The sequence below is a fragment of the Amaranthus tricolor genome, chromosome 17 (assembly GCF_026212465.1).
Source record: "Amaranthus tricolor cultivar Red isolate AtriRed21 chromosome 17, ASM2621246v1, whole genome shotgun sequence".
Taxonomy (NCBI): Eukaryota; Viridiplantae; Streptophyta; class Magnoliopsida; order Caryophyllales; family Amaranthaceae; genus Amaranthus; species Amaranthus tricolor.
Window position 1 is genome coordinate 20,147,797 of NC_080063.1, and position 25,954 is coordinate 20,173,750.

General features: G+C 33.2%; 4 protein-coding genes across 7 annotated transcripts; 2 read left to right on the top strand and 2 right to left on the bottom strand.

Annotated features, from left to right (window-relative positions):
* The first annotated feature begins 3,542 nt into the window (after positions 1-3,542).
* On the top strand, positions 3,543-5,163 carry LOC130803488 (membrane steroid-binding protein 2-like). Its single transcript, XM_057667602.1, has one exon. The coding sequence runs from the start codon at positions 3,543-3,545 to the stop codon at positions 4,119-4,121; it is 579 nt and encodes a 192-aa protein (XP_057523585.1). The 3' UTR covers positions 4,122-5,163.
* Positions 5,012-10,869, bottom strand: LOC130803486 (pentatricopeptide repeat-containing protein At3g53170). Of its 4 annotated transcripts, none has more exons than XR_009039912.1 (4): positions 10,331-10,869; positions 7,397-8,492; positions 7,176-7,291; positions 5,012-5,150 (listed from the first exon to the last, which is right to left on the bottom strand). XR_009039912.1 is itself a non-coding variant. In XM_057667599.1 (3 exons), the coding sequence occupies exons 1-3, from the start codon at positions 10,667-10,669 to the stop codon at positions 7,269-7,271; spliced, it is 1,458 nt and encodes a 485-aa protein (XP_057523582.1). In that variant the 5' UTR covers positions 10,670-10,869; the 3' UTR covers positions 6,834-7,268. The 4 variants fall into 4 exon arrangements, 2 of the variants coding, with proteins under 2 accessions (XP_057523582.1, XP_057523583.1); XR_009039913.1 differs by having other exon boundaries at positions 5,013-5,150; positions 7,170-7,291; XM_057667599.1 differs by lacking the exon at positions 5,012-5,150 and having other exon boundaries at positions 6,834-7,291.
* Positions 5,538-6,692, top strand: LOC130803487 (ras-related protein RABA4d-like). Its single transcript, XM_057667601.1, has 2 exons — positions 5,538-5,779; positions 5,859-6,692. The coding sequence occupies exons 1-2, from the start codon at positions 5,538-5,540 to the stop codon at positions 6,304-6,306; spliced, it is 690 nt and encodes a 229-aa protein (XP_057523584.1). The 3' UTR covers positions 6,307-6,692.
* A 9,457-nt stretch (positions 10,870-20,326) lies between the features above and the next one.
* LOC130804259 (cycloartenol-C-24-methyltransferase) lies at positions 20,327-25,648 on the bottom strand. Its single transcript, XM_057668639.1, has 14 exons — positions 25,492-25,648; positions 25,284-25,376; positions 23,724-23,790; positions 22,937-23,010; positions 22,741-22,825; positions 22,502-22,557; positions 21,968-22,022; positions 21,790-21,837; positions 21,595-21,678; positions 21,380-21,496; positions 21,178-21,261; positions 20,963-21,088; positions 20,773-20,870; positions 20,327-20,678 (listed from the first exon to the last, which is right to left on the bottom strand). The coding sequence occupies exons 2-14, from the start codon at positions 25,364-25,366 to the stop codon at positions 20,618-20,620; spliced, it is 1,038 nt and encodes a 345-aa protein (XP_057524622.1). The 5' UTR covers positions 25,367-25,376; positions 25,492-25,648; the 3' UTR covers positions 20,327-20,617.
* Between the last annotated feature and the right edge of the window lie 306 nt (positions 25,649-25,954).

A 25,954-nucleotide genomic window follows, 5' to 3' on the forward strand; every position in this document is an offset into this window, starting at 1 on the left:
AAACATCGAAATATAATGGTATGACACAGGTTATGCTTCACCCTCATCACTCTCCCCCAATGCAATGCAATTAAAAAGAAGCTCCAATACTTGCTATGTCTGTCTATGATCCTCCTGCTGCTCGACATTAAACCAAAGACCAATGTGTCATAGCAGGACAATCATAGAAGGTCATTAACAATCAAACACAAACACAAACACGTACGCGTCAGTAACTAGCATCAAATATAATAAGGCCAACTACTAGATAACATTATGTTATACAACAAAAAAAGATGATTTCATAAAACACAAGCACAGATAGTAACCGTTTATCGTCCACTTATACTTCTTGATCTCATTACGTCGTTTCCAACCCGAACCATGTGTTCTTGGTAGAATGCAGGTCTTCACACTCCTCTTTTCAAAACATAAACTCTTGCAAAACACACATAGTATCAACTCAACCAAGGCATTAACAGAATACCTAACACATGAACTTATAAAGCTTGTCTATCTTAAGGTAAGTGTGATCATTGTCTGTAATACCCTTGAGGTAACTTAACTTAGGCACACTCCTCACTAGCATAAACTATTCTATCAATGAGTAAACGTTCTATCAATGTATAAGCTTTCCATCAAACAATGAACTTTCTATCATTAAATAACTTTCGATCAATGAATAAACTTTCTATCATTAAATAACTTTCGATCAATGAATAACTTTCTATCAGTGGATCTTTTCTCTATTTCCTAGCATAGTAACACGGCCAAGGGCGTTATCGGCCATCGGGCGCCCATGGCAAAGTATGAGCTCATGCCCCCTCCAGCTAACCCTCTTGGGTCCTACCTTCAGGAAAAGCTAACTCACAGGGTACTAAACTGGTGAAGAGGCCACCATATTGGGGTTTGCAAGGCCCGCACGGTAACACCTCAGTTAAGGGGCGTTATTGGCCATCCGGCGCCCAATGACACAAGCATGCTCATACCCCCCTTACGGTGATCCCGTCAGATCTCACCTAGGGGACTACTAAATCAACTGGACATAATCCAGTTGAGTCACGCCAGCTAATCATAATCTAATACTTTATCAGATGGGAATAACTCCCACTTTCGACTATTAATGAGCGCCCTGGGATAGCAGCACGCCAAAACCCACTGAGCCACTCGACAAAATATGAAATTCACCTACAAAGGAGTCATTCTAACTCCAAGTAAGGCATAATCCAATTCTTAAATAAATAAGGGGGTGGTCCCCGCCTCCTACTAACACTCTCATTCTCCATAACTACTCTAAGCGCAAGGATTTCATAGTCGATAGCTTTTCGTATAAAGTGTATTCACTAGTACCTCATAGTTTACAATGCAGCTGAATTAAATTGAATTTTGGATGAAAAAATTGATTCAGTTGAATCAAATATTTATTTTTCCTAAACTAATCCTAGTTCAGCTAAACACACTTACACAATATAAATTAGAAATTCTTTTACCTTGTATGATCTCACCAATTTTATATATTCTTTTATTTATAAATATTCCACTATTTTAATTCACTATGATCATTTTATTAGTCTTTAATAAACAATGATCTCTTGAAGGAAAATTGTATATAAGGGTTAATTACTGCGTGTACGTACCTGTAAGTGTCACTGCACGACCAAAGTTACAAAATTCACCCAACTAAGGTTCTATTTTCCTCTTATGAACTGGAAACCTATACAAGTTAGAAATAAAACTCATAAATCCCCTTAACTACTTTGTCATACCAATAAATACTAGAGTAACCACTATCATCTATTCAACATGAGTTTTTCGATTACTCTAGCACGTACACACCTCATTCAATACAAGTCAAAATCATTAACTCAATACAACATAAATCTTTTCACTAATTTAAAAGTAAAAGCATATGTGAATCGTCCCTTTTCATCAACTAATTTTGAGTATATCGGTTCACGTTACCCATAAATAACTAATCACAACTAAGCCTTACAATTTTAATATAACATTTATACAGCAATAAGGCAAATTTTAGAGTTATCGAATCGCGATATCTTTTGTTACATTCTCCAAAGCTAGAAAGAATTATAATCAATCAACATTTAACCATTAGCATAATTTGAAAAGGTTAATATTACATCCAAGAACACTGAACTAACCACAACTAAATCATTCAAATAATCTACTACTAAAATCATAGCCCACACTTAAATTCTCATCATCACATAACTCACTAATAACACATTCTCATGAATTTCCAATTTGATGACTTATCTACTAATTCATACACATTCCAAGATTCAACAACATTTAGGGTTTAACACATGAATGAAAGATTATACAAGGGAAAGCATATGAATAAGAGTATAATCATTAAGGAAAAATAAGGAAAGAAATCAAGAAGGACTACCTTCTATTTGCAGCAGCAAGAAACGGAAAAAAATTCAGGTTCAATGCTTTATTTTCGGCTTGGATTTGATGTTTAATCAACAGGACTAAAACTCACTCAATCCTTCCCCAAATCGGCAGAATTCAGGTCAAGGGAGGAAGACTTCAGCTGCTTCTACACTTATAGTGGTTCGAAATCAGAGAAAAGCTAAAGATAATGCTGAAATAACGTGTCGAGAATCAAAGAAAGAATCGAGTAGATTATACCTGATTAGTTTTAGTTCGTTACTTTTCAAGAAAAAAATCAAGCGAAGGACTACGTTTCTTGAGAAACCAGGAGCGAAATCAGATGGATAGTCGACATTGTTGTTTCGAAATTAGATGAAGGGAATGGTGTTAGGGCTGTGGCTTCCTTCGAAGGTCGAAAACAAAGAAGACGACGGCCATTGTTGTTCTTCTTGCGAAAACCAAATGTAAGAGATGATTAAGGCTTACTTTGCTCTAATGTGCGAAGAAGAAAGGGTTTATGCCCTAAATTTCAAAAATTTTGGAGGTAGAAGTGTAAGTTGTGTGTCGCAGACTATAGGAATAAAAGAGGGTGAAGAACGATTAGATTACCTTTGAAAAATCAAGGGGAGAAGAAGAGAATCAAGAAGGAATCAGAGGAGTGGCGCCATTGTTGAGGTTCGAAGGAGAGCTTCAAGAATGAGGCTGTGATTATGTTGTTGCCTGAGTTCAATGTCGTGAGAGAGAAGGAAATTTTTGGGTATTTTAATCAAAATAAAACAAAAGGAAAAGAGGGAAGAAATTAAATAGAGAATGTTTTATGTCATGTGTATTTAAAATCATTCTCGCACTGATAATTCTCTTAAACTTACTCGTCTTAAAATATTAATTTTCCAAATGTTACAAAAAATATGAGACCAAACAAATTTATTTTGTTTCGAGAAACCGTTTCTACATAATTACTTTTAAAAAATAAAATTTTATTTTCAAAAGGCAGGCCAAACATCCCTTATCGTAGTCAACAGACAACCAAAACCTGAATTCAGAATACGCGTCAAAGAAAAAATTAAATAAAAGAGGCAAGGGTTGGTAGAGAAGAACTGCAGTCTTCTTCTGCTACTCTCAAGTCTCATCTGATCATAAGGGGAAAAAACTTGGGATTCAGAAAAATGGGTGGATTCTATGGTATGATAGACGAAACGATCAACAAGTATACGGGTTTATCTCCAATAAGTTTGGTTGTAATATCAATTTTGATGATTATAACATACAAGATTGTTAGTGGAATGTTCGTAATGGTTGATGATTACAAGGCAGTTCAAAAGATGAAGGAAACTTTTGAGGAAGATCTTAAAAGGGAACCTGTTCAACTTGGTGAAATTACTGAAGAAAAGCTTAAAGAATTTGATGGTTCAGACCCAAAAAAGCCTCTTTTAATGGCAATTAAAGGACAGATTTATGATGTTTCTAAAGGAAGAATGTTTTATGGTCCTGGTGGACCTTATGCTTTGTTTGCTGGAAGAGATGCTACTAGGGCTTTAGCTCTTATGTCTTTTGATCCTCAAGATCTTAATGGGAATATTGAGGGATTGAGTGAATCTGAGCTTGATGTTCTTCAGGATTGGGAGCTTAAGTTCATTGAGAAATACCCTAAAGTTGGTGTTCTTAAGAATGATGGTGATGCTATGGTGAAGGAGGACCAAGAGGAAGATGATAAGAATGTTCTAGAATCTAAGAAAGCTGTTTGATTGTTGTTCAGATTGATGGGTGTTTTTGTACTTGAGGATTAAGAATTAAAAATATACTGACTTGAAGTAAGACTTTTGTTTCTGCTGGTTAATTTAGTATGAATTGGTATTGAGTTTGATGAAGGATTGAAGCCTATCATCAATCATTTCTGGTAGTAATTCATGAACTAGCTTTATTAATGGAAATGTTGTTTTAGATTTTGTATCAGATTGTTTTCTTTTCTGTTTACTGTTTTTTGGATTGATTTCCTATTTTTATTTTTCTATAGTGTTTTTAGGGTTTTTGATTTCCATATAGTTGTTGAAGCCCTTGTGACTTCCAAACACTATAAATTGTTAAGTCCTTAGACTTACATGACTTGCTTAAAACCCTTCAAACGGGTTAAACCCTGAACTTTTAACGACTCAGTCCATCTTAAAAACGAGCCACTGAGACAGATGAACACCTCGGCTGATATATGGCTGGGGTCCTTACAAGCGATGAACTACGTGATACAGCCTGCAGACTAGGCTTTGAAAGCAAAGACAGGAAGGGCACAACAGGACCAAAATACATATATGTCAACGCCAACAATGAAAATCAAGAGTGCAGGGTGACAGATGAAACATGTTAGGCACCAAGTAAATCATGCATCCATGCCAAAAACCATCATGAAACTTATTGATTTAAAAAATTGCAAGTAGATATATTACATGTTTACAACTACTCTGTACACTTTGGTCAATGTGACATGCCTTCCAAAAAAAAAAACTATCTGAAAAGAAAATTTTTGTTAACAGCAGCAAATTACTATCAACTCATAGAGGATTTTAGGTACAACAATGCCCTTAGGTTAGCAGGACCATAGTTGACATAGATCGATACGCCTTTGGACGTGACTCGGTCTCTAAGTCATCTTCTCTGTAACTATTAAAATGATTACATCTGTAGTAGTGCTGTCTTTGTTGTCTTGATTCAAGTCTTCTCTCCATATGTATTATACTATTTCATGAAAACATATATTCCACAGCCTGGTCTGTCCTCTTTCCCTGTTAAAATAAATGAAAACAATCATAATCATCATTTTATGATACTCTTGGCGGCTATCATATAATATTCTTCTAATACTAGTTGGAATATATGTTTGCTTCTTAACATCATTATTATCTTGAGTGGTTTGACTTGATGCAATATATTTCCAACTCTAGGTTTATTGATCGGTTCTTGTGAGTTAGTTCCTTTTTTCCTTTGGAAGTAGTCAAAGAACAATTTTCCTTTTCTATTTTGTTTGTCATAGAAGAACAGAGAAACCTGGTGGGTTTGTCAAAGAAAAGCAGCCCTAAATATCTATTTGGACAAAGGGAGAAAGCATAAAAGGGGGTTGACAAGAGATAAGGTATTGAGAAGGACTTGTGATCAGATCACGGGAGGGAAGGATGTCCAACAATAGCAGTAAGAATTTGTATGGAGGATTGAATCAAAAGATAGATTATGTGTTCAAAGTGGTGCTGATAGGAGATTCAGCTGTGGGAAAATCACAGCTTTTGGCTCGCTTTTCTCGGAATGAGTTCACAGTTGATTCCAAGGCCACCATTGGTGTTGAGTTCCAAACTCGTACCCTAGTTATTGACCAAAAGACCATTAAGGCCCAGATTTGGGATACTGCGGGCCAGGAAAGGTATACTCCTCAATCTTTTCCGTGCACATGTAAAAGAATCTCTGGGAATGATCCCATTAACTCTTTTGAACTTATGCAGGTACAGGGCAGTGACAAGTGCATATTACAGAGGTGCTGTGGGGGCTATGTTGGTCTATGATATCACCAAGCGCCAGACATTTGATCATATTTCCCGTTGGTTGGAGGAGTTGCGTGGCCATGCTGATAACAACATTGTCATAATGCTTATAGGAAACAAAACAGATCTGGGTTCCCTACGAGCTGTATCCACTGAGGATGCTAAAGAGTTTGCTGAGAGGGAAGGCCTTTTCTTTCTGGAAACCTCTGCTCTTGAGGCTCTTAACGTTGAAACTGCCTTTCTTACGGTTCTCACTGAGATATACCATGTTATAAACAAGAAGGCCCTTCTCGCTAATGATAAAACTGAGGCTGCTGGTAATTCTTCCCTTAAAGGCAAAAGAATCGTTCTTTCAGGACAGGACCAAGCATCTGCTGGAAGAATGTTCAGCTGCTGTACGTCTTCATGATCTTCTTTGCTTTCTCGTTGCTGGTACATTTTTACCTTTGCCACCACATTTTGAAGTTTCTCCTTAACAATATCGCTATCCTAATGTCCTGACGATGATATCAGTGTCTATTCGACTTTTTCCAGACATTAAACCCCACAGCAAATAGAATTCTTGGAGATTTCCTTATTTTAGCAGTCTCTTTTTTGCTTTTGACAATTTCATAGATTATAAAGTTCATGCTCTTACAATCTCGTTATTCCTTTTTGACATTTTTGTAGAATATGAATTGATGTTCAGAATATGGGTTGTCGCGTTATAATTTATATAATATGTAATCACGTCAAGCACCCCTTTGTCATTGCAGCAAGAAAGGAAATCATATTCAATCACGATATTAAACTGCAGTTTATTTGTGTTTTCTTAGGTCACATAATCCTTTGCCCCTTGAGAATGAGAGATTCATAATTAAGTTTGGTAAAGGAAGATAGTTCCTTGTTCAGACTTCTTAAGTTTGCAATTCTACCATATGCCCTTTAACAGACAATCGTCAAGCTAGTGGTTAAATAAACCGCTCCACTTGATCTAACACGTGAAACATGAATCATTGGCATCACATGAAAGTTTATTTTACTGAACTAAAGATGAAAAATAAGATGCCAATTTGGTTTATATTAAGTGAAGTAAAGCTGTAACCACGATCAGTACGAATAAAACACAGAAGCCATTCTAATGCCTCTGGTCATGACAAGTAAGGGATCCTTGGGAGTAATAAGAGACTTTTGATTCAAGGGTTAAATTTGTCAAGTGACCAACAAAGAGTGCATATAATAACACTGTAAGCTAATCTAAACTAATAAATGAACAGCGTGGGGAAGTTATACCATTACCGTAACAGTACAAGCCAGCCTTCTTAAAGCCCACCAAAGCTTTCAATTTGCATCGATAGCCAAACGTGAAGGTAGTCCACAGAGCAAAATCAACTAGCACCCAAGCAGCTTAGGTCCTGAGGTTAAAGCAAAAAGAATTTCACTTCAAGAAACTACTGTTGGTATTGGTAATATGGCATGGACCAAATGAGTAAAATACTATATAAGTATTAAGCACAGACCTGAAAAATTTTGCAAGGACATCATCTTTGCCTCTGTATTTTTTGCATCTTCAGTCATCCCCTTGGCATTGTATGTTTGTATCATGGTAGCAAAGGTTATATAATCTGGCTCACAGTTCTTTTCCTTCATATCCGAGAATAGCTCATTCATTTTATCAACATTTCCTGCGCGCCCATAAGCACTAATGACACAATTAAAGAATGGAGTGTCCAAAATCACATCTGAGTTCTCAACTTGCCTGAGAATTGAGTCCACTTTGGATAACTTCCCAGCTTTACTATAAGCATTTACAAGTGAGCAATATGTAATGGTGTTAGGCTTCATACCCTGATGCTTCATTTTCAGGAAAAATTCATCCATCTTCTCAATAATACCAGCTCGACCATATGTATCAATTACAGTATTAAATGTCACAACAGTTGGAGAGAAGAACCGTGTCTTCATGAAATTCAGAACAGATTCCATTTTCTGATACATACCTGCTTTCCCATACGACTTGATTAAGATGTTAAAGGTCCTCACATCTGGGCTTATCCCCATCAACTGAAACTCTTCATATGACCTCTCCATCTTCTCAATTTTCCCACAATTCCCATATGCCGAAACGAATGAGTTCATTGTGAAAACATCTGGATGGCATGTGTCACTATCAATCATGTCAGATAATAAATTTTCCATCATTTCGAACAATTTAGCCTTGCCGTATCCATCTATTAAAGTGTTGTATGTAATTGTACTGCATTTGATTCCCAGAAATGACATCTCAGCAAGAATCTGAATTACAAGATCAAATTGGCGGTGCTTAATGCAGGAGGTAAGAAGTATCGAGTATGTATAAGCATCAGGTCTACAGTCATACACAGATTTCATGTCATTGATGGTTGAAAATGCTTCACTAAAGAGACCGCATGTCCCATAAGCATTTACCAACGCAGTGAAAACGTCAACAGTAGGTTGAAGCCCATCGGACAGCATCACCTCAAAAAGCAAGCTAGCCTGCTCCACTTTCCTACATTTCCCCAGCATCATCAGAAGCTTTGTGTATGTTTGGCATCTTGGTTTGTACCAATGCTGTTTGCGCAGGAGTCCAAAAATCTAGGAGATCGTCTTTGTTAGACATGATTTTTTGCAATTATGTGATTAGATAGTGATGATTTTTAGGGATCTAAAAGAAAACATTCAATCAAACAAAAATAAATGGAATCATAGAAATGCCACAAGTATTAATTAGTGTCTACCAGGTGCTTAAAAAAACGGAAATACATGAGAATGAAAGCTGACTATAAGCTTATAAGTTATAACTGCAGAATATGGAAGTCAGCAAACAACGCAAGAAACAGAACACAAGCTCAATTCAAGTATATACAGGAAAATATGTCCAGAACTCTTTCTTGGAATGACATCTTTGGACATCAAAACTAAAGTTATACATTTAACATCTATGAATGTTATATCAATTGAGTAAGGAATACACAAAAGCTTCTAAAATTTTAGATCCTTATTGTGGAACCAGTATGTAAAGTCACAACCATACCATGGAGTTAGATTAAATGAGGTCAATCCCAATCAGTCTTTGACATTACAAGAACAATAATAAATGGCTTGACTTCAGCTTGCCTAGAGCATATAAGAGCAAAAGCAACAAAGGTAACAAGTCTTGTAGCCTCACATCTAGGTTACCCATCCTTGAAAATTATATTACTTCAGGTTGGTTTATTCAGTCATGAATAAGAACGAAAATCAACATTAACCTCATCAAAAGTGTTATGTATGCCTTTGAGTAGGTGGCTGATTCATATTCAGGCATCGAATCTAAGTGTGCGGTAAGCATTGGCTATGTATGAGGATTGGTTTGGGAAGCCAAAAGGGTAACTGAGGAAAGGAAGGAAAAGATAAAGCTTTGAGGCAGAAGGTAAAAGTCGAGTCAGCTTACCTTCATAGTGCCTCAAAGCTGAATCGGCTTATTGTGCTGGTTTTTCAGAATTGGGCAGATGAAAGTTGAGTCAGTTTCATGGTTGGCCACCCGAAAGTCAACTCGGCATCCGCGTTTTGATCTGTTTTGTGCTTTGCCCTATTTTTTATCCTAAGTCAAATGAATGTAATTGGGGGTATAATTTATAAATAATACCCAATACACTCAAATCCTAATTTAATCCAATTTTAAGTTTAGTCCCTCTCAATTGTAATCCTAACCTCTAGCCCTAAACACTAAAAAAAGTCTTCAACTCTTAGAAAACCTCTATTATAGACCTCAATTGAGTTCTTCAAGAACTCTTGGAGAACCTCCATTGTAACACTTATAAGCCTGGGGAGGGCGTAGCTCACATTGGGTGAACCTAGGTAACTCTTGGTGTTGATTGATTTGCATTGATTTTACTTTTGTTGCCTTAAATCCCTAATTTTTGGTTTTGTGTCACTTACCGTTGATCTTGGGCAATTCAAGATTGATTGTTTAGCCTTGAATACTCTTTCACAACGATTCCAAAACTAATCCATGATTGCCTAAGACAACAGAAAACTGCTACATAGAATACCTAAACGAATTTCTCAGAAGCCAATGTGGGTGCAGATAACTACATTCAATCAGCTCAAAATGAGTCGGCTTCTTTACAATTTTCTACAGAAATGACATGAGAAGCTTGCATGTTTTCGTGGAAAACCCTAAAAAATTTGAATGTACAGTAGCACAAACACCAAAAAGAAGCTGGATATTCATAATCATACTCATCACTTTCTTATACTATCATAATTAAGAACCCATAAAATCTCAGAGATCACACGACAGAGCATAGCAATCTATAGTCCATAGTCCATACTTCATAATTCATAATTCATATACAATCATTACAAGATGGCTGAACTTAAAGCCATCAGACTACATAATTCATCCAAAATTCCAGCAAAGAAAACAAAGAGAAGAAAACCCAACTCACCTTGAGAGCAGACTCCCATTTGTACTGCTTAATAGCTTCATCTAAAGCTTCCAAAACAGCTTTTGGCCACAAATTTTTATACTTTCTAGATCCTGATTTTCTCTCTATAGCTTTAATTGCTGCCTCAGTCCACATTATCCTGGATAACTCCTTATTCTGCTGTTTTTGAAGACCCTTTAACGAGGATTCCCCGGTTTTCTTTGCTTTTACGCGAAACCCATTTGACAATTTTACTCTTTTCTGATTTCCTTTATTCAAACATTTCTTCGAACACATTGACGGCAGAAAAGACGACGATAACAAGCTCAGATTAGGTGATTTTACAAGCATTTTCTCCATAAAATTGATCAAGGGTTGATGAAGAATATCTGTTGGAGATAATTTGGATGATTTCTTTATGTAATACGGAGAGAGTAAGGAGATATGACACAGAAACAGAATGAAGGGAATTTAGGGAGCTTTGTAAACGCCAGTTAGTTTAGTTGTGACTATGAGTTTGAATTTACCTTCTTAGTTGCTCACTAGTCACTCGCTTGTGACCTGTGGGTCTTGCAAATCTTGTCTTTTATAAGTTTTCAGTATTGTCGCATAAATCCAAGTAAAATTGAAATTTATAATTTCACCACAGTAATAATTTTATTTTTAAATTATTTTTTAATAATTTAATATTTATCTAGTTGTGAAAAGTTAAATTATTAATGTTAATTTTTTTTAGATACTAGGACAACTAGTAATCTATTATGTTAAACTATCATCTCATCTCTCATAGGCTTAGAGCAATTAAATTTCGAGTGAGAAAGTTTATAGTTAAAAGTAAACATCAATAATTTCACCTATTATTCAATAGGTTATTATAATCTAAATTATTGATTACTCCTATTTTATTTCAAATATGAGGTGTACTTTTTCTATTATTTGCAATTTATCATACTCGGTACATCCCGTTCATAGACAACTATGGTTAGGGTCTGGGGAGGGAAGAAAGACGGCAGTTTATACTCATAGAGGAGAGTGCGGTGAAAGAGTCCCTCGGCTCAAGAAGTGTCTTCAAAGAGAGAGGAACTTGCAACTATCCAAAAGCTTGCAAATAACACCCACGTTAATCATGAATAGTAAACAACTAAAGAAATATACACAACAAATAGAATACATACAAATAACTAAAAATACGATAATGCTGAGAGAGGTGGTAAAGAACAATAAGTAGAGGCAAAGAATAGTAACAAAGGTGGTTAAGATGGACACGTCTAGTAATCTAAGATGTGGATAAGGCGCCGCCTACTAGCCCTATCCTTGGTCAGGTCCTTAGAGAGGTGAAGTTCGTACAGGTCACTTTTAATGTACTCCTCCCATGTTCTCCTAGGTCTACCTCGGCTTCTCTTGCCCTCCACTATGATGCGTTCGATCCTTCTTACTGGGGCGTCATGGGTCTTTCTCTGCATACACGTCAAACTATCTCAACCTGTTCTCCCGCATATTTGCAGAGAGAGGTGCAACCCCTAATTTCTCCCTGAGCTCCTGGTTTCTTATCCTATCCATCATACCTTTACGGATTTACCACATATCCACCTCAGTATACGCATTTTTGTTACTTTCATCCTCTGTTCGAAAACTTTCTTTACGGGCCAATATTTTGTCCCATACAACAAAGCCGGTTTAATTGCAACGCGATAAATTACCCTTTAATCAACTAAGGAATTTTTTATCACAAAGCCCCCCGTTGCTACTCGCCACTTAAGTCATCCCGTCTGTATACGATTAGAAACGTCTCCATCAATCTCCCCATTACTCTGAATCATCGATCCCAAATATTTGAACTTGCACGTACATGCAACAACTTCTCCCCCTATGGTCACCTTTGGCTCCCCTATCGATACTGTCCCACTGAAGTCGCAATCGCAAATATTTTGTCTTCGTACGGCTTATACGCAACCACTTGCCCTCTAAGGCTACCTTCCATAAAATACACTTCATATTTAATATTATTATGGATAACTAATAATAGAAATTATTTTGAGTAAATAGATAATGATTGAAACTTACGTTGAAACAAAACAAGTAAATTCTTATTTGACTATGTTTTAATTTATAATAGCTTAAAGTAAAATATAAATTAAAAATAATTGTTAAATAGTGTAAAATTCTAAATGATATATATAAAGTGGATGATAGCAAGTGATTATTATGTGCATAATGTTAAGTTTACCTATCGAGTAGTTCAGCTATTTATTTTTTTGTTATTTATTTTTAAATTAAGTATTTTATTTTAATTTAATTGAGTTTTTAAAAAGTGGTTTTAAATGGTTGAAAGAATAGGGCTAAATTATTTAACATTAATAAAATTGTTTTATAATATATATTTTGTATTATTTATTAAATTTTTTAGTTATGTATGATTTTATATTAACAATTTTGTATATTGTATGAGTTTATATATAAATTTACACCAAATTTTACTCTCTAAGTATTTACTTTGTTTTTTTCATTCATTTTTCAAATACTTCAAAGAAAAGAGTAGTTGAGCAAAAAAGTAGGTACTTGGTAGCTAGTCCTATAAGGGTTCGTTTGATTAGTGGTACTAAATGGTAGTAATGGAATTGACTTATAATGTAAAATTTCATCAAAATTTCTATATCATTCTCATGGTAAAGAAACTTTGATCACGAAAAAGTTTTTTGCTTACAAACTTCCATTACCATCTAATACCATCCCTCCCAGTAGTAATGCATAAGAATGAATTTTATGAAGAAAATAAGATGATTGAAGTAGGACAAGCATGAACATTAAAGTAAGCAATAGATTTTTCAATCAAAATTACACTAATTTTTTCATTTCCACTATTTATTGCCACCTATCAAACGGGTCGTAAATTTAATGAGATGTTAGACAACAATCACCAGCAAGTCAGCAACGACTAGCGTAGCTTTAAAATAATAATGACGCGGTTCTTTGAACCATTTGGGCTCCCCCAATTCAACGCTCCTTCCCTTCCCTTCACATGCAATATCACACCGAGTCTATGTAATGATCCAGGATTCCAGGGTGTATAACTTAAATACGCTACATCTCAGGGCTTCATACTAAACTTTTTCTTAAGAGAAAAACGAAAACAAGAGAATAATTCGAGGATAAAGATATTTCAAAGAACCGTGTGAGGGAACATTTTCATAAAATTAAATACAACAAATTAATCCAAACAGACAAAAAAGAAAAATATGACAAATTCAGGGGATGAATGGAATATTTGTTTATGTATTTTATTCTCTTATCAAAAAAAATTGTATTTAAGACTACATGGAAAATACATTTTAAAATTATCATTATTTTTTGTGGATTATTTGATTAATGTCTTTATCATATTATAATTTAAATAATTTTTGTAAGGATTTTGTCCGATTTATTGATGATGACAGTAAAACTAACTATGGTTTCTTTGACTTGTGCGTTTTAATATAGAGAATCTTGCAAAAAAAAAAAAAGAAAACATCCAAATAAAACTACTTAGACCGATAATTCTTAATACAATTTATATTTCTGAACATGTAAGTAGCTAATATATTTTTATATAGTACTCCTGATAAGAATAGATTTCTTGATTAATAGGTAATATTTCGCTATTTTTAAGGTGAGTGTATAGTCAAACGTAGATAAACTTAACATACATTTTGTATTCAGTTTGAAAAATAATAACCGTACGCATAATCATAAATCATAAATCATAAATCATAAAAATGATAAAAAAATGACAAATGCCATTTTTAAGGAGCTTCGACAAATGAAATTATTTTAATGATGATAGTTGATTACAAGACAATATTTACCTAATTTAGATTTTGAATTTTGTTAAAATTGGAGCAACATTAGGTAAAGTATTTATATGATTTATTATAACAATCATACTATCTATTAAAGATGATGTAGAAAATATAAGTTAATCACGGTGACATGGTTATCAAAATCGCAATCTGGATCGTAGGATCGTACAATCTTATGACCCAGATTGGTGCCAGCGACTAGAATCGGGCATAGGATCGAAATCAACTAGGATCGATGGGATCGGCTAGGATCGTGGGCAGGATCGGTTAGGATCATTGGTAGGAACGGTAGGATCGGTCAAAACTACTAATTAAATGTTATTTACCTAGCAAAACTCAAGATGATGTATATAATGACAAGTGACAATTTAAGAAAAGCTTTGACAATTGAAAAATTCCTATTGGTTAAATTTCAACTATGTGACATATACTTAACAAGTTGTCAATTTCTAAAAAAACCTTAATTAATTACCTTATTTAAAAACATTAATTGATTTCAATATAATATAATAAATCTTTCACCTAGTTAATTGCCATATTTAAACTAATAATAAATTGATTTGAAATTAATGTTTGCTTAAATTTACAATACTATAATAATCATAGATATTAATCCTATAAGAACCATACTAGAAGCTTTGACAATTGAAATATTCCTATTAGTTAAATTTCAACTACGTGACATATACTTAAATAAGTTGTCAATTTCTTAAAAAAAAAAACTTAACTAATACCTTATTTAAAAACATTAATTGATTTCAATATAATATAATTAATCTTTCATTTAGTTAATTGCCATGTGTAACCTAATAATAAATTGATTTGAAATTAATGTTTGCTTAAATTTACAATACATAGCTACTATAATAATCATAGATATTAATCATATAAGAATCATACTATATATTAAAGATGTATATGTAATAACAGGTAATAGTTTAAGAGAAGCTTTGACAATTGAAAAATTCTTATTGGTTAAATTCACCTACATGGCATATACTTAAGCAAGTTATCAATTTCTAGAAGAAGAAAAAAACTTAATTAATTACCATATTTAAAAAATTTAATTAATTTCAATATAATATAATCAATCTTCCATTTAGTTAATTACCATATTTAATCTAATAATAAAATAATTTGAAATTAATATTTGCTGAATTTAGAGTAATTAGGGTACTATAATAATCATAGATATTAATCATATAAGAATAGGAAAAGAAGTAAGGATAATAATAAGATTATGTTATACTTTTATGAATAAATATAACTTCTTTATAGTTAACAATATGTCTTATTATCAACTATAAAAACTAGATTAATTTTGATAGTTGTTGAATATAATTAATTTGTCATAAGAGTGGTGACATTTATAATCATAAAAGGTGTTTTAAATCTTTTAAACTGTTATTATTAATAAAAAAAATATTTATTGCTTATTTAAAATGAATTGTTATTTATACTTATATTATTGTTTACATCAATTTCTCAATCCTCTAAATATCATTATATTTTTGTAAAAACTATCACATTTTAATGAAAAAATTCAAACTTGATAAATATAATTTATACTTGAATTTGTATTCTTAAAATCATAATTTTTTATATATTTTAATTTAAAAATTCCATGCATGCACAAATTTTTATACTTGTAATATAAAGTGCAATACATTCGATATTGAGCATGTGCATGTTTACTACTTTAACTTAATAAGTTTTCATACATGCATTTGTCAAAATAAAATAAATTAAAAAAAATAGTAAGAGTACTTATAATATTCAAAAAGCAAATTATATAAACCATGAAACTAACACAATTATTAGGATAATAAAGTCAAATTAGGTAAGAATTCATGTGTAAGTGTAACAGTTGGGTGCTGAAGAGACCAATACGCATTTAAACAAAAAAGGGTACATATGATATTTAAGAGACCTCATAAAAATATAAGAAAAGGACTAATGAAGAAAACAGAAAATTCCAAGGAAACAGCTGCAAAGTAAAACCCTACCTACTATAAATAACCAAGGATCCTTCCCTCCCATTCCAAGTTTCCAACAACTCAAGACCAACCCTTTTAGAAAAGGCCCCATTTTTTAGGGTTCTCACATTTTCTTCTTTATTTCCTGCAAATTTCTTTCATTCTTTCTCCTTTTCCTTTGATTTTCTCTCATTCTCTCTCTTCCAAAGATTTTTTTCAGAAAAATCACTGGAAGAAGAGAGAAACTTCAAAGGAAAATTCAAAAAAAAAAAAAAGATGGCGAAGTATACAGAGTTGTTAGATGCAGGGATAAGAATAGCTGCCCGATTTCATTCTCACTGCCCGCAAACTGCCCGGATGTATTATCACCCTCCTCCTCCAGATACTAATTCCGGTTCTCTCCATCAATTTCCATCTCAAAACGGTGGCGTTTTGTGTTGCAAAGGAGCTTCATCTTCTGGGATTGATTATACAAAGGATTTGGTTTTTAATTCTATTTGTTAGATTTGTTTATAACCAAAACAAAAAAAATAACGGTTAATGTTATACACAATTTTGAGAAATGGAGAATGATTTTTGGATTTGTTATTATTTATTGTGATGATTGAGAATCGATTATTGCAGCTTTGATTTTTACGGTATTTGATTTATGCTTACATGTATTGATAATAATGTCTAATACCATCGTCCATTCATTTAAAACTCATTTTGTTAGAGCATGAACAATAAAGAGGACAAATATATTCTCCTCACAATATTTTTTTTTTCATTTGACATATTATTTTCAATATTTACATTATTTTTTCAATATTTACATTATTTTTTCATTCTATTCCTTTAATTTATCCAATATTTAAGGGAATATTTTTTTATTCCTTTTTTACTTTTTCTCTCCTACTCGTGAATATCCCACCATACATTCTTTTTCCCGTTAAATTTAACTATCGTAATTTATGTAATCATTGAATGATAAATATTATTTATTCAATTTTTGTATAATTAATTAATTAGCGGATTATTAGTCTTGCAATCAAAAAAAATATTCAATTTTAGAACAAAGTACATACATTAAATCTTCAGAAAACATAGAATTAAAAAAAAAATTACTATTACGTTTTTTTATTCTGAGAATTAGTCTCATAGGAGCTTCCAAACTTTTTTTCCCACATATGCTCTACCAAATCATTCTTCATGTATATGTCAATCACGAATCCGTTCTCTTGTAGCTAAGAGTGTCGTAAAATTACGATCATCATATTGTTTGGTGTGACAGAAAAATAAATATTATTTAGCCAATTAATTTGCATATTTAATTAATTAGCGGATTACTAGTCGTAAAAATTCAGCTCACACAAAAAATAAAAATGTGTGAAATATAGGCAAAGTTTGGTTCATTTTATAGAGAAAAAAAGAGTCGTGGGCGAAATTGTTTTGAAATTTTACTTTACCCTTTTTTTAGTAATCATTTTAAATAATACTATTGTACAAAAATCAAAGTTAAATGCAACCAATGAGATTGTGACATGTGTACTACTCAATTCTCTTCCTCCCATCTCCATCCTTTTTATGGAGAGGATCAAGATCAATCCTCTTGGACAAAAGAATTGTTATTTCCTCCGGACATTCAAGAGAATAGTTTAAAGGAGTAAAAAAAATACTAAAGAAAGCTAAATCCTCTACGATGTTTATGGTCTTAACTAGAGCTATTTTAATGGTTTCTTTAACTTTTTATATGAGAATGATAGGAAATGGAAATATTTATACCCCTAAAATGTTGACCTAAAAACCTAGGAGTAATAATGTAAGTATGTAACTATACAAAGAAAATACATAGTTGCACATTCTATTCTATTAAGGAAGCAATAATAATAATAATAATAATAATAATAATAATAATAATAATAATAATAATAATCTCTTTGTTTTCATATGTTTTTTATAAATAGAATTTACGAAATTTAGAGTCAAATTTTAAGTATAAGTTCATACTCCTATTATTTTATAATAAAAATATATTTATATGGAATCTTGATAGATTTGTCTAATATATATTTTATAAATATTAATTTTTTAGAGTTTTTAAAAACTCACAATTAAAATTGTCTGATTTTAATGTTTGCATTGGAATTTGCGAAAAAAGTAAATAAAAAAATCAATTTATATTAATTTGTCTTATTTATTTTACACCTTTTTCTTATTTAGTAATGGAATGGTTCCACTTTTTCTTATAATTTTATTCATAAATATATATATTACTTCATTTTAATCACTCATATTTATTTGTTTTTTGTTTTATTTTTCAACTTAATTTTCCTTTCTAATAAATTATTCCCAAAAATGTTTAGGTGCATTTTCATAGGCAGAGCGAATAATATGTTAGAGGAGAGTGCGGTCAAAGAATCTCTCGGCTCGAAAAAGGTCTTTAAAGATAGAAAAACTTGCAACTTACAAATAGAATAAATAAAATACGTACAGATAACTAAAAATAAAGATAAAAGTAAAGAAGAAGGTAAAGAGCGATAATCAAAGGCAACGAACAATAACAAATGATGGGTAAGAGGGACGGGTTTAGTAATCTAAGACGTAGATAAGGCGCCGCCAACTGCCCCTATCCCTGGTCAGGTCCTTGGAAAGGTGAAGTTCATTCAGATCACTTTTAATCTGTTCTTCTCACGTTTTCCTAGGTCTTTCTCGACTTCTCTTGCCTTCCACTATGATGCATTCGATCCATCTTACTGGGGCATCATGGGTCTTTCTCTGCACATGTCTAAATCATCTCAACCTGTTTTTCCGCATCTTTGCGGAGAAAGGTGCAACCCCTAACTTCTCCCTGAACTTCTGATTTCTTATCCTATCCATCAAAGCATTATCATACATCCATCTCAGCATACACTATAAATGAATTGTTCGAGATCTCTTTTGAGCCAAGCAACAAATAAGATAGTAGTACCCTTTCTTAACCCAAGGCCACAGGCCATAGCAAATTGTCAAATTGTAGGGGGTAATAAAAACATTAATTTATATTAAAATAAAAAGATTATTTTATATTAAAATTATGCACCTCACATGAGTGATGACATAGCATAAGAAAATTGTGTGGGAATACGATTACTTCCAAATCGCATGGAAGAAAGATTCTTCCCATAATCAACGGCTCATATTGCAAGACAGATTTAGTGGCTAACCTATTACCTACAAGTAATATCTATTACAGTACTACCTTCCCCAGTAAAAACTAAACACTACAGGGCAATAGCCGCATAGGCACAAGGATTGCTTCTACGTTAACAGTTCTTTTGGTCGATTATGCTTAGTCAAATAAATGAATGGATCTTTAAGCAATGGACAGGACTTATGTTGAAGATATGGCCTAAAATGTCCTCCATATATGATATTATCATGTCATCTTACATACTACTATCTTTATGTTATTCCTGGATATTTTATATGGTAAATACTAATTATGACAAAAAGCGAGTGGCAGCAATTCTTAAAATTTTTTCTATAAAATAACTCAACTCTTGGAAAATTAACTACAATAATATTATGGAGGTAAAAACATTTAGATTCCGTTAAATTTTGGTAAAAGTCATAAATGCCCCTAATAAATCCCAATTTTTTCCACAAAATAACACTCAACTCTTCCGTTAACTTTAATTTCTGTTAAGTTGGGCTTTATATTTGGGATTTATTAGGGACATTTATGACTTTCACCAAAATTTATCAAAAATTAAACGTTTTTACCTCTCTAATGTTACTGTAGTAAGTTTTCTAAAGTTAAGTGCTATTTTGTGGAAAAAAATTAAAAAATTGCTACCAACTAATCTTTTGCAATAATTGCTGCTTACCATATAAAATATCCCTTCCTATTAAAAGAGGACTTTGAAGTTACATAAAATGTTGGGGAAATTTGATAACCTGCAAGATTACTTTTGTGTACTTCATTTCGCTGATATTGTTCCTTTTCCTAGTTTCTGGTTTTGCTCATTTTGTAAAATTTGAATCATCTTGTAGCTAATAGCTAGGCAGAGGAAGGAGAGGGAGAATCAACCTTAGCATACAGGGGAATCGTAAAAAAACAATTACTTCTCGAGCATTATATATCCCACATCGTTTAGGTGCAGTGTCGCAATTGTATAGATTCGCTACCTAGGACGGCTGGGAAGCCAAATTCATTGATTGTTTGAAATGGTAAACTAACTGAGAAGTGATAATGCAGCAAAATTTCACATTGACAATATCAAGCCATCATTTTGTCGAAGTTAGAGAGTACAAGAGCATATGGTGAAAAGTGAAAACGATATGCTAGAAACAGAAATGAAATAAACGAGAGGTATAAGAAGAAAAAGACCCTAGTGAGCAAGCAACATTCTACATGAGCTAAAAGCTACACAAAAGACCGCATTGAAGCTTGAATCCAGATCAGTCCATATATACCTCCTACTCACAACTTGCGCTGAAGGTATGAATCCAAATCAGTCTACAATTACTTCTTACTAGCTATCTGAAATTGGCTTCCGAGCCAAGAAGAAGTACATGGGCGTGAAGATCTCTCTCCTGTAAACAAACATGATTCAACATGCAGTCGGGAAGGATAGAAGTCTTGCAACAAATAAATTCACGTTTTCAGTTCGACAAACATGAGACTAACCTTCCACCCTCAACAAGTCCTTCAGCAGCTTTTTCTAGAAAAGATTGAACTCTTAGGCTCCCCTTAGGAGCAAGCCTGATGAATTCTAGAGTTTTGACCTGCAAAAGAAAGATACACACAATAGCTAAAATTAAAATGGCGTACAAGGCAACTTTGAAGAGTTTTAAAAAAATAATCATTATAATCATACCAGGTTTCTCGTGAAGAAACGTCCTAAAGAAGTTAAACGAAAACTGCTCAAAGAAAAGTGATTTGTATCCAAAGGCAAGTACCAAGGAACTGGAGAGTCAGCTGCAAGATCTTTCTCCCAAATCACCTTTAATCAAGGGACAATTATCCAAAATTTAATAATCCAACGAAATAGAAAGTAAAATCACACCCCATCAAAATACTATGGACTCCAACCTCGAATCCTGCTTTTTTTAGAGCATCAAGGCATTGTTTTGTTGATCTGATGTCCGGAAGCCCATCACCAAGCTCAATTTCTGCCTGAACGCATCACAACAGCGACAATCTTACAAAATTATTTAAACTAAATTTTTAACACGTAATTTCATGTTTAATTAACTACTATAAACACGGCACACATCACTTTTTGTATAACAACCTTGATTTTCTGGTGTTCCTGATTATTGGGATCAAAGGCATCTGTCATGCACCACTCATATGCAGCAAAATGTTGCCCAGGCTTCAACACTTTGTATATCTCTTTATAGCACCCAAGCTTTTCTCCAACAAGGATGAAATATTATAAATGTGAGCAATATTAGCTTTTAGGAATACAAAACATTGAGGAAGAAGGAAGACTATGGAGGAACGTACAGCATCAGGTGCATGGCATGTTGCTTCAATGGCATACACAGCGTCATATGTATTATCACTGAATGGCATTTTCATGAAATCAGCCTGAAAATTGTTGAAATAAAGCAAACGTTATTCCAACGCAGTAGAGTATCTCTGCACTCTTTTGAGCAACATTTGCTTAGGTTTAATCCCGATAGTGTGGTTGAACCTTACTTTGACAAAATTACAAGTCTTGTCGACCCCTGCAATCCGGTTCAGTTCCTGTCATGCAGTAAAGGTATAAGCTTATACAGATACATTTTTCCCAATAAGTGAAAATCTAATCCATCAATCGGAGCAATAAAAAAACAATGATGGCATGAAAGAGCAGCCAGTGACAGTGGGAATATACCTTCCCCCTTGTTATTTGATATTCATTGTTATTCAAACCAGTCACAGATGTTGAGCTGCAAAAAATATGGCAATTTCAGATTTTCATACAGAACTATTTGTCTAAAAACCTATAAAACATATGACCAAAATGCTCTGGACATTTAGCTTTATATTACACAGAATATTCTAACCAACTATAGGCTATACGCATCAGCATTCAGCAGTGCTGCATAGCAGTTACAAAGTTGCAATGATGCCAGTTTATTCAATAATGCTGATTGCTAAATTGGCGAACGAAACAGTCATCGATATAGCCTAAAAGTAGATAGCTTCACCTTCAAAGTTTCAACTAAATTTCCGCATATTGACAAGTAATCAATCAAAGTATCAAACTGTGTTATGTACCAAAACCTCAGAGTGTATTGCAATACTTTTGATAGTGCAAATGAACAATGTAAACTGATAGTATGCCTCAAGGGTCAAGCAGACAAAGTAACAAGACTTAAGAGCTAAGAACAAATAAGCGCTTAAAGTTATGTACCAATAGTTTTACCTGAATCGAGAAATTTCCCTGAGTGGTCCTCCAATACCACATCCCACATCCAATACCTGATAATATATTGAAACACCAAAATTCAGACAAACATTGAAATTAAACGTCACTGCACTGAAAACTGTATACCAACAGTTCAAAGAAAAGGAAAAAATAACACCAAAATTCAGAAAAACATTGAAACTAAACGTCACAGCTGAAAACTTTATACCAACAGCTCAAAGAAAAGGAAAAACAACCTTTTGCCCAGGCTTCAATCCCAGTTGCAAAGCAAGAAAGTGCTCGTGGCGTTTGATGCTCTCGCGGAGAGATTCTCCATTCCATCTGCCAGCATAAAGTTACATATAAACCCATTCCCATAAAAGGTACAAACTGAAGGAACAGCCAAACAGGGCAATGTGACATGAATAAAATGTTGTAGACACAAAGGCAAACCTGTGAGCAAAATGAAAGGACTCTCCCCAGCCAAACTCATAGAAACTAGTAACCAAATCGTAATACTTATTGACCTGTCATTAGAACACACCAGGATATACAGCTCATTAGGTATACGTTACTATGAAAAGAAGAAAATAATTCTTAATCAAATTATTTCAGCTTAATGAATGTAGAATCGTCACTTCAGCTAAATATAAACATTAGACCTTAGAATAGAAAGTGTTAGAAGAATCGGAACAATAGAATAAGAGTAAGTTGTTCATGTCCATCCCGTTTAGTATCAAGCCACGCGTTAAAGAGTCAGCCTTTAAAAGCAATAACAGAAAGAGGTAAAGCCAACTCCTTTAAATGAAGCAATGCTCGTGGTCTGCTTTGCAATACAATTTTAAAAAGCATGTATTTTTTTCCAATAAACTTAATCAGTAAGCAAAAGATGATTATATGATCATCGGATAAATAAATTTCACATGCTCTCTATAAACGGAAGAAACATTCCTTTTTTACCCTTACCGTACAATAAGAAACGCTTATTACTCTTTATAAATTGGTCATGCTGGCTACACTTCCCGCAACTCGGTCAATAGTATCTACTACCTAGGCAGCAAGGGCACTTCTTCACAACATGTGATTCCTATCTGTCTTACGTTTGATACTACCTCCCACAATGACTTCTTTGAAAAATTAATAGAAGTTCATAATACAAGAGAAGATGTTATAAAAGACACGGGAACAGACACGGCCTCCAAATCAAAAAATCGTAAACAAAAGAACTAGTGTTAATTACCATGTCCGTGTAGTTAGATTTTCTGTCTTCATCTTCTCCTCCATAACTGACATGATATTTCTCATACCTGAGACAACAAAATATCACTTGTTACTTGATGCAAGATGAGACAAGTACTTGCATTTTAGTTTGTAAACATGAAATGTACAATACGATATCCTACATATGGATTTAGCATCATATAATAAATATGTGTTCCAATGAATGAGCATCTATGTTACTCGGATACATGTGTGTGTCAAGCACGTCCAAGTGTCCAACATGTCATAGCAAAAAACTATAGACACAAAACATATTCCATGTTTTAAAGACTATATTTATGAGTCCTTCACACACAAATACTTGCAAATGCATATCAGCTTAACTTGTTTGCTAGTTTTGTGAAAATCGAACTCCATGCCTCTCTATGACAACGTATCACATGGTGTTTTCTTCTCTGTCTATGTCTGAGTATATTTCATAATGACTGGTGTATCGGTTTTACAACTGACAAGTGGGTTAAGGATTCTATTTCCTTGTCGGAGTGTCAAGTGCCCAACACGGATACTTGAGGTAAGATGACGAGACAAATTATCATATGATAGTATACTTCACTATTTAGGGTGGCAATTTCATGTAAAGCACATCATAACCAATTACCATTTGAACTAAAATACTATCAACATCATGATTCAAAAAATTATTCCATTTCGAGTTGTGATATTGTTAATTGTTAATTCATTAATGGATTGATGAAATCATTATGCTTCGGAGCAGGAGATAACTCATGTAAACGAAACATTACTTCATCCGACAAGACTTCCCCACCAAATAGAAAACTTTTAAGTCAAAATCAAACATTGTACACTACACTAACAAGTAAAGAGTTCCCAACAAAAACCTAGTACAAATCTAGTAAACCCAACCTAAATAGACAGTCTACAGCTGTTAGTATATAAGGGTATTTTGGGTTCTTGTTCATATGCCACCTCAACAATCTTATATAACAAATTCTTTGATTCTATTATAACAAGATTCTGTTATAACAGATTCTTGTAATGAGTTGTTAGCCAGCCATCTATATATATAGGATGTATGCTTCTCATTTGGATGATAATTGTATCTAGTTTTTCCTCTTTTCTAAAATAGATTGTAAAATCTTTCTCTTCTGTAATAAAGTACTAAAATCTGAGGAGCATAAAAACTTATTGGAAGCAGTAATGGTGAAGTCTTTGCTACTGTTTCATTGTATATAATCTCAATCACATCTTAGCTCTCTTTTTCAGTCTTTCTTGTGTATTTTCACAACAACAACAACAACAAATAAAAAGTACAATTGAAGTCAATTAATGAAACAAACCATCAATTTTCAAGATAGATTCAATCAAACAAGCAACAATTAGTTGAAAATTGATGATTGTAAATTGTTGGTTGGATACATTAATAAAAATATTCAGGTGCATTTACTATAATTCTAAAGTATACCAAATCGCAAGTAAATGCAAAACAAGATATCCCATTTTTCTTTTTACAAAAACAATAAAATTGGACAGTGGCAGTAAATAGAAAGGGAAAGAATACTTCTCAACGGCAGCGAGAACATCATCTTTCTCGATCTTTCCGCCAACACCACTGGCCAGATCAAAAGCTCCGGTCTTTGACATCTTAATTTTCCTATAAATGAACAAATGAAAGAAAGTTAGAAAGTTGTTAAATTGAACTGAATTATCATTGAAAAATCATCAGAAACGAAAAGGTACGATAGTGAATGAGGAGAGAGAAAGTGTACTTGAAGATCTGAAGAGAAGTTTAGAGAGAGAGTTTGAATGAAGAAAGTAAAAGTAGAAAAGCTATGGAATGGAGGAGAGGATCTTATTAATATTAAATACTCATCAAGACTACTATAAACTAAACTGATAGATTCAAGACTCACTCATCAAGATTTACCAACTAAACAAAATGTTCTTTCAATGTTAAAAAGAAACTTATTAATAAAAAATTAGTCATTTTAATTAAAATAATTGATTTTAATTAAAATAATTGATTTTAATTAAAGTGTAGCAATTAAAAAAAGGTTAAATATTTAATTTTTAATCCTTAGCATGTGGAGAAAAAGAGCGTGTGTGTCAGAGCCATTGGCATGTGTCATGTGTGATTTGTCATGATTGGTTGTGTGTTTTGATTGCACGTTGTTACTTCTCCCTCTCTATCCATTTTTTTGACAGCTTGTATTTTGGTATCCTCTCAAGTCT

Coding starts and splice junctions, on each gene's coding strand:
- LOC130803488 (XM_057667602.1), top strand. CDS start 3,543: ATGGGTGGATTCTATGGTATGATAGACGAAACGATCAACAAGTATACG.
- LOC130803487 (XM_057667601.1), top strand. CDS start 5,538: ATGTCCAACAATAGCAGTAAGAATTTGTATGGAGGATTGAATCAAAAG. Junction 5,780..5,858: donor GATACTGCGGGCCAGGAAAG/GTATACTCCTCA, acceptor GAACTTATGCAG/GTACAGGGCAGTGACAAGTG.
- LOC130803486 (XM_057667599.1), bottom strand. CDS start 10,669: ATGGAGAAAATGCTTGTAAAATCACCTAATCTGAGCTTGTTATCGTCG. Junction 8,493..10,330: donor AATGGGAGTCTGCTCTCAAG/GTGAGTTGGGTT, acceptor ACGATCTCCTAG/ATTTTTGGACTCCTGCGCAA. Junction 7,292..7,396: donor GTCCTTGCAAAATTTTTCAG/GTCTGTGCTTAA, acceptor CTTTAACCTCAG/GACCTAAGCTGCTTGGGTGC.
- LOC130804259 (XM_057668639.1), bottom strand. CDS start 25,366: ATGTCAAAGACCGGAGCTTTTGATCTGGCCAGTGGTGTTGGCGGAAAG. Junction 21,497..21,594: donor CATGCCATGCACCTGATGCT/GTACGTTCCTCC, acceptor GTTGGAGAAAAG/CTTGGGTGCTATAAAGAGAT. Junction 20,679..20,772: donor GGACTTGTTGAGGGTGGAAG/GTTAGTCTCATG, acceptor GTTTGTTTACAG/GAGAGAGATCTTCACGCCCA.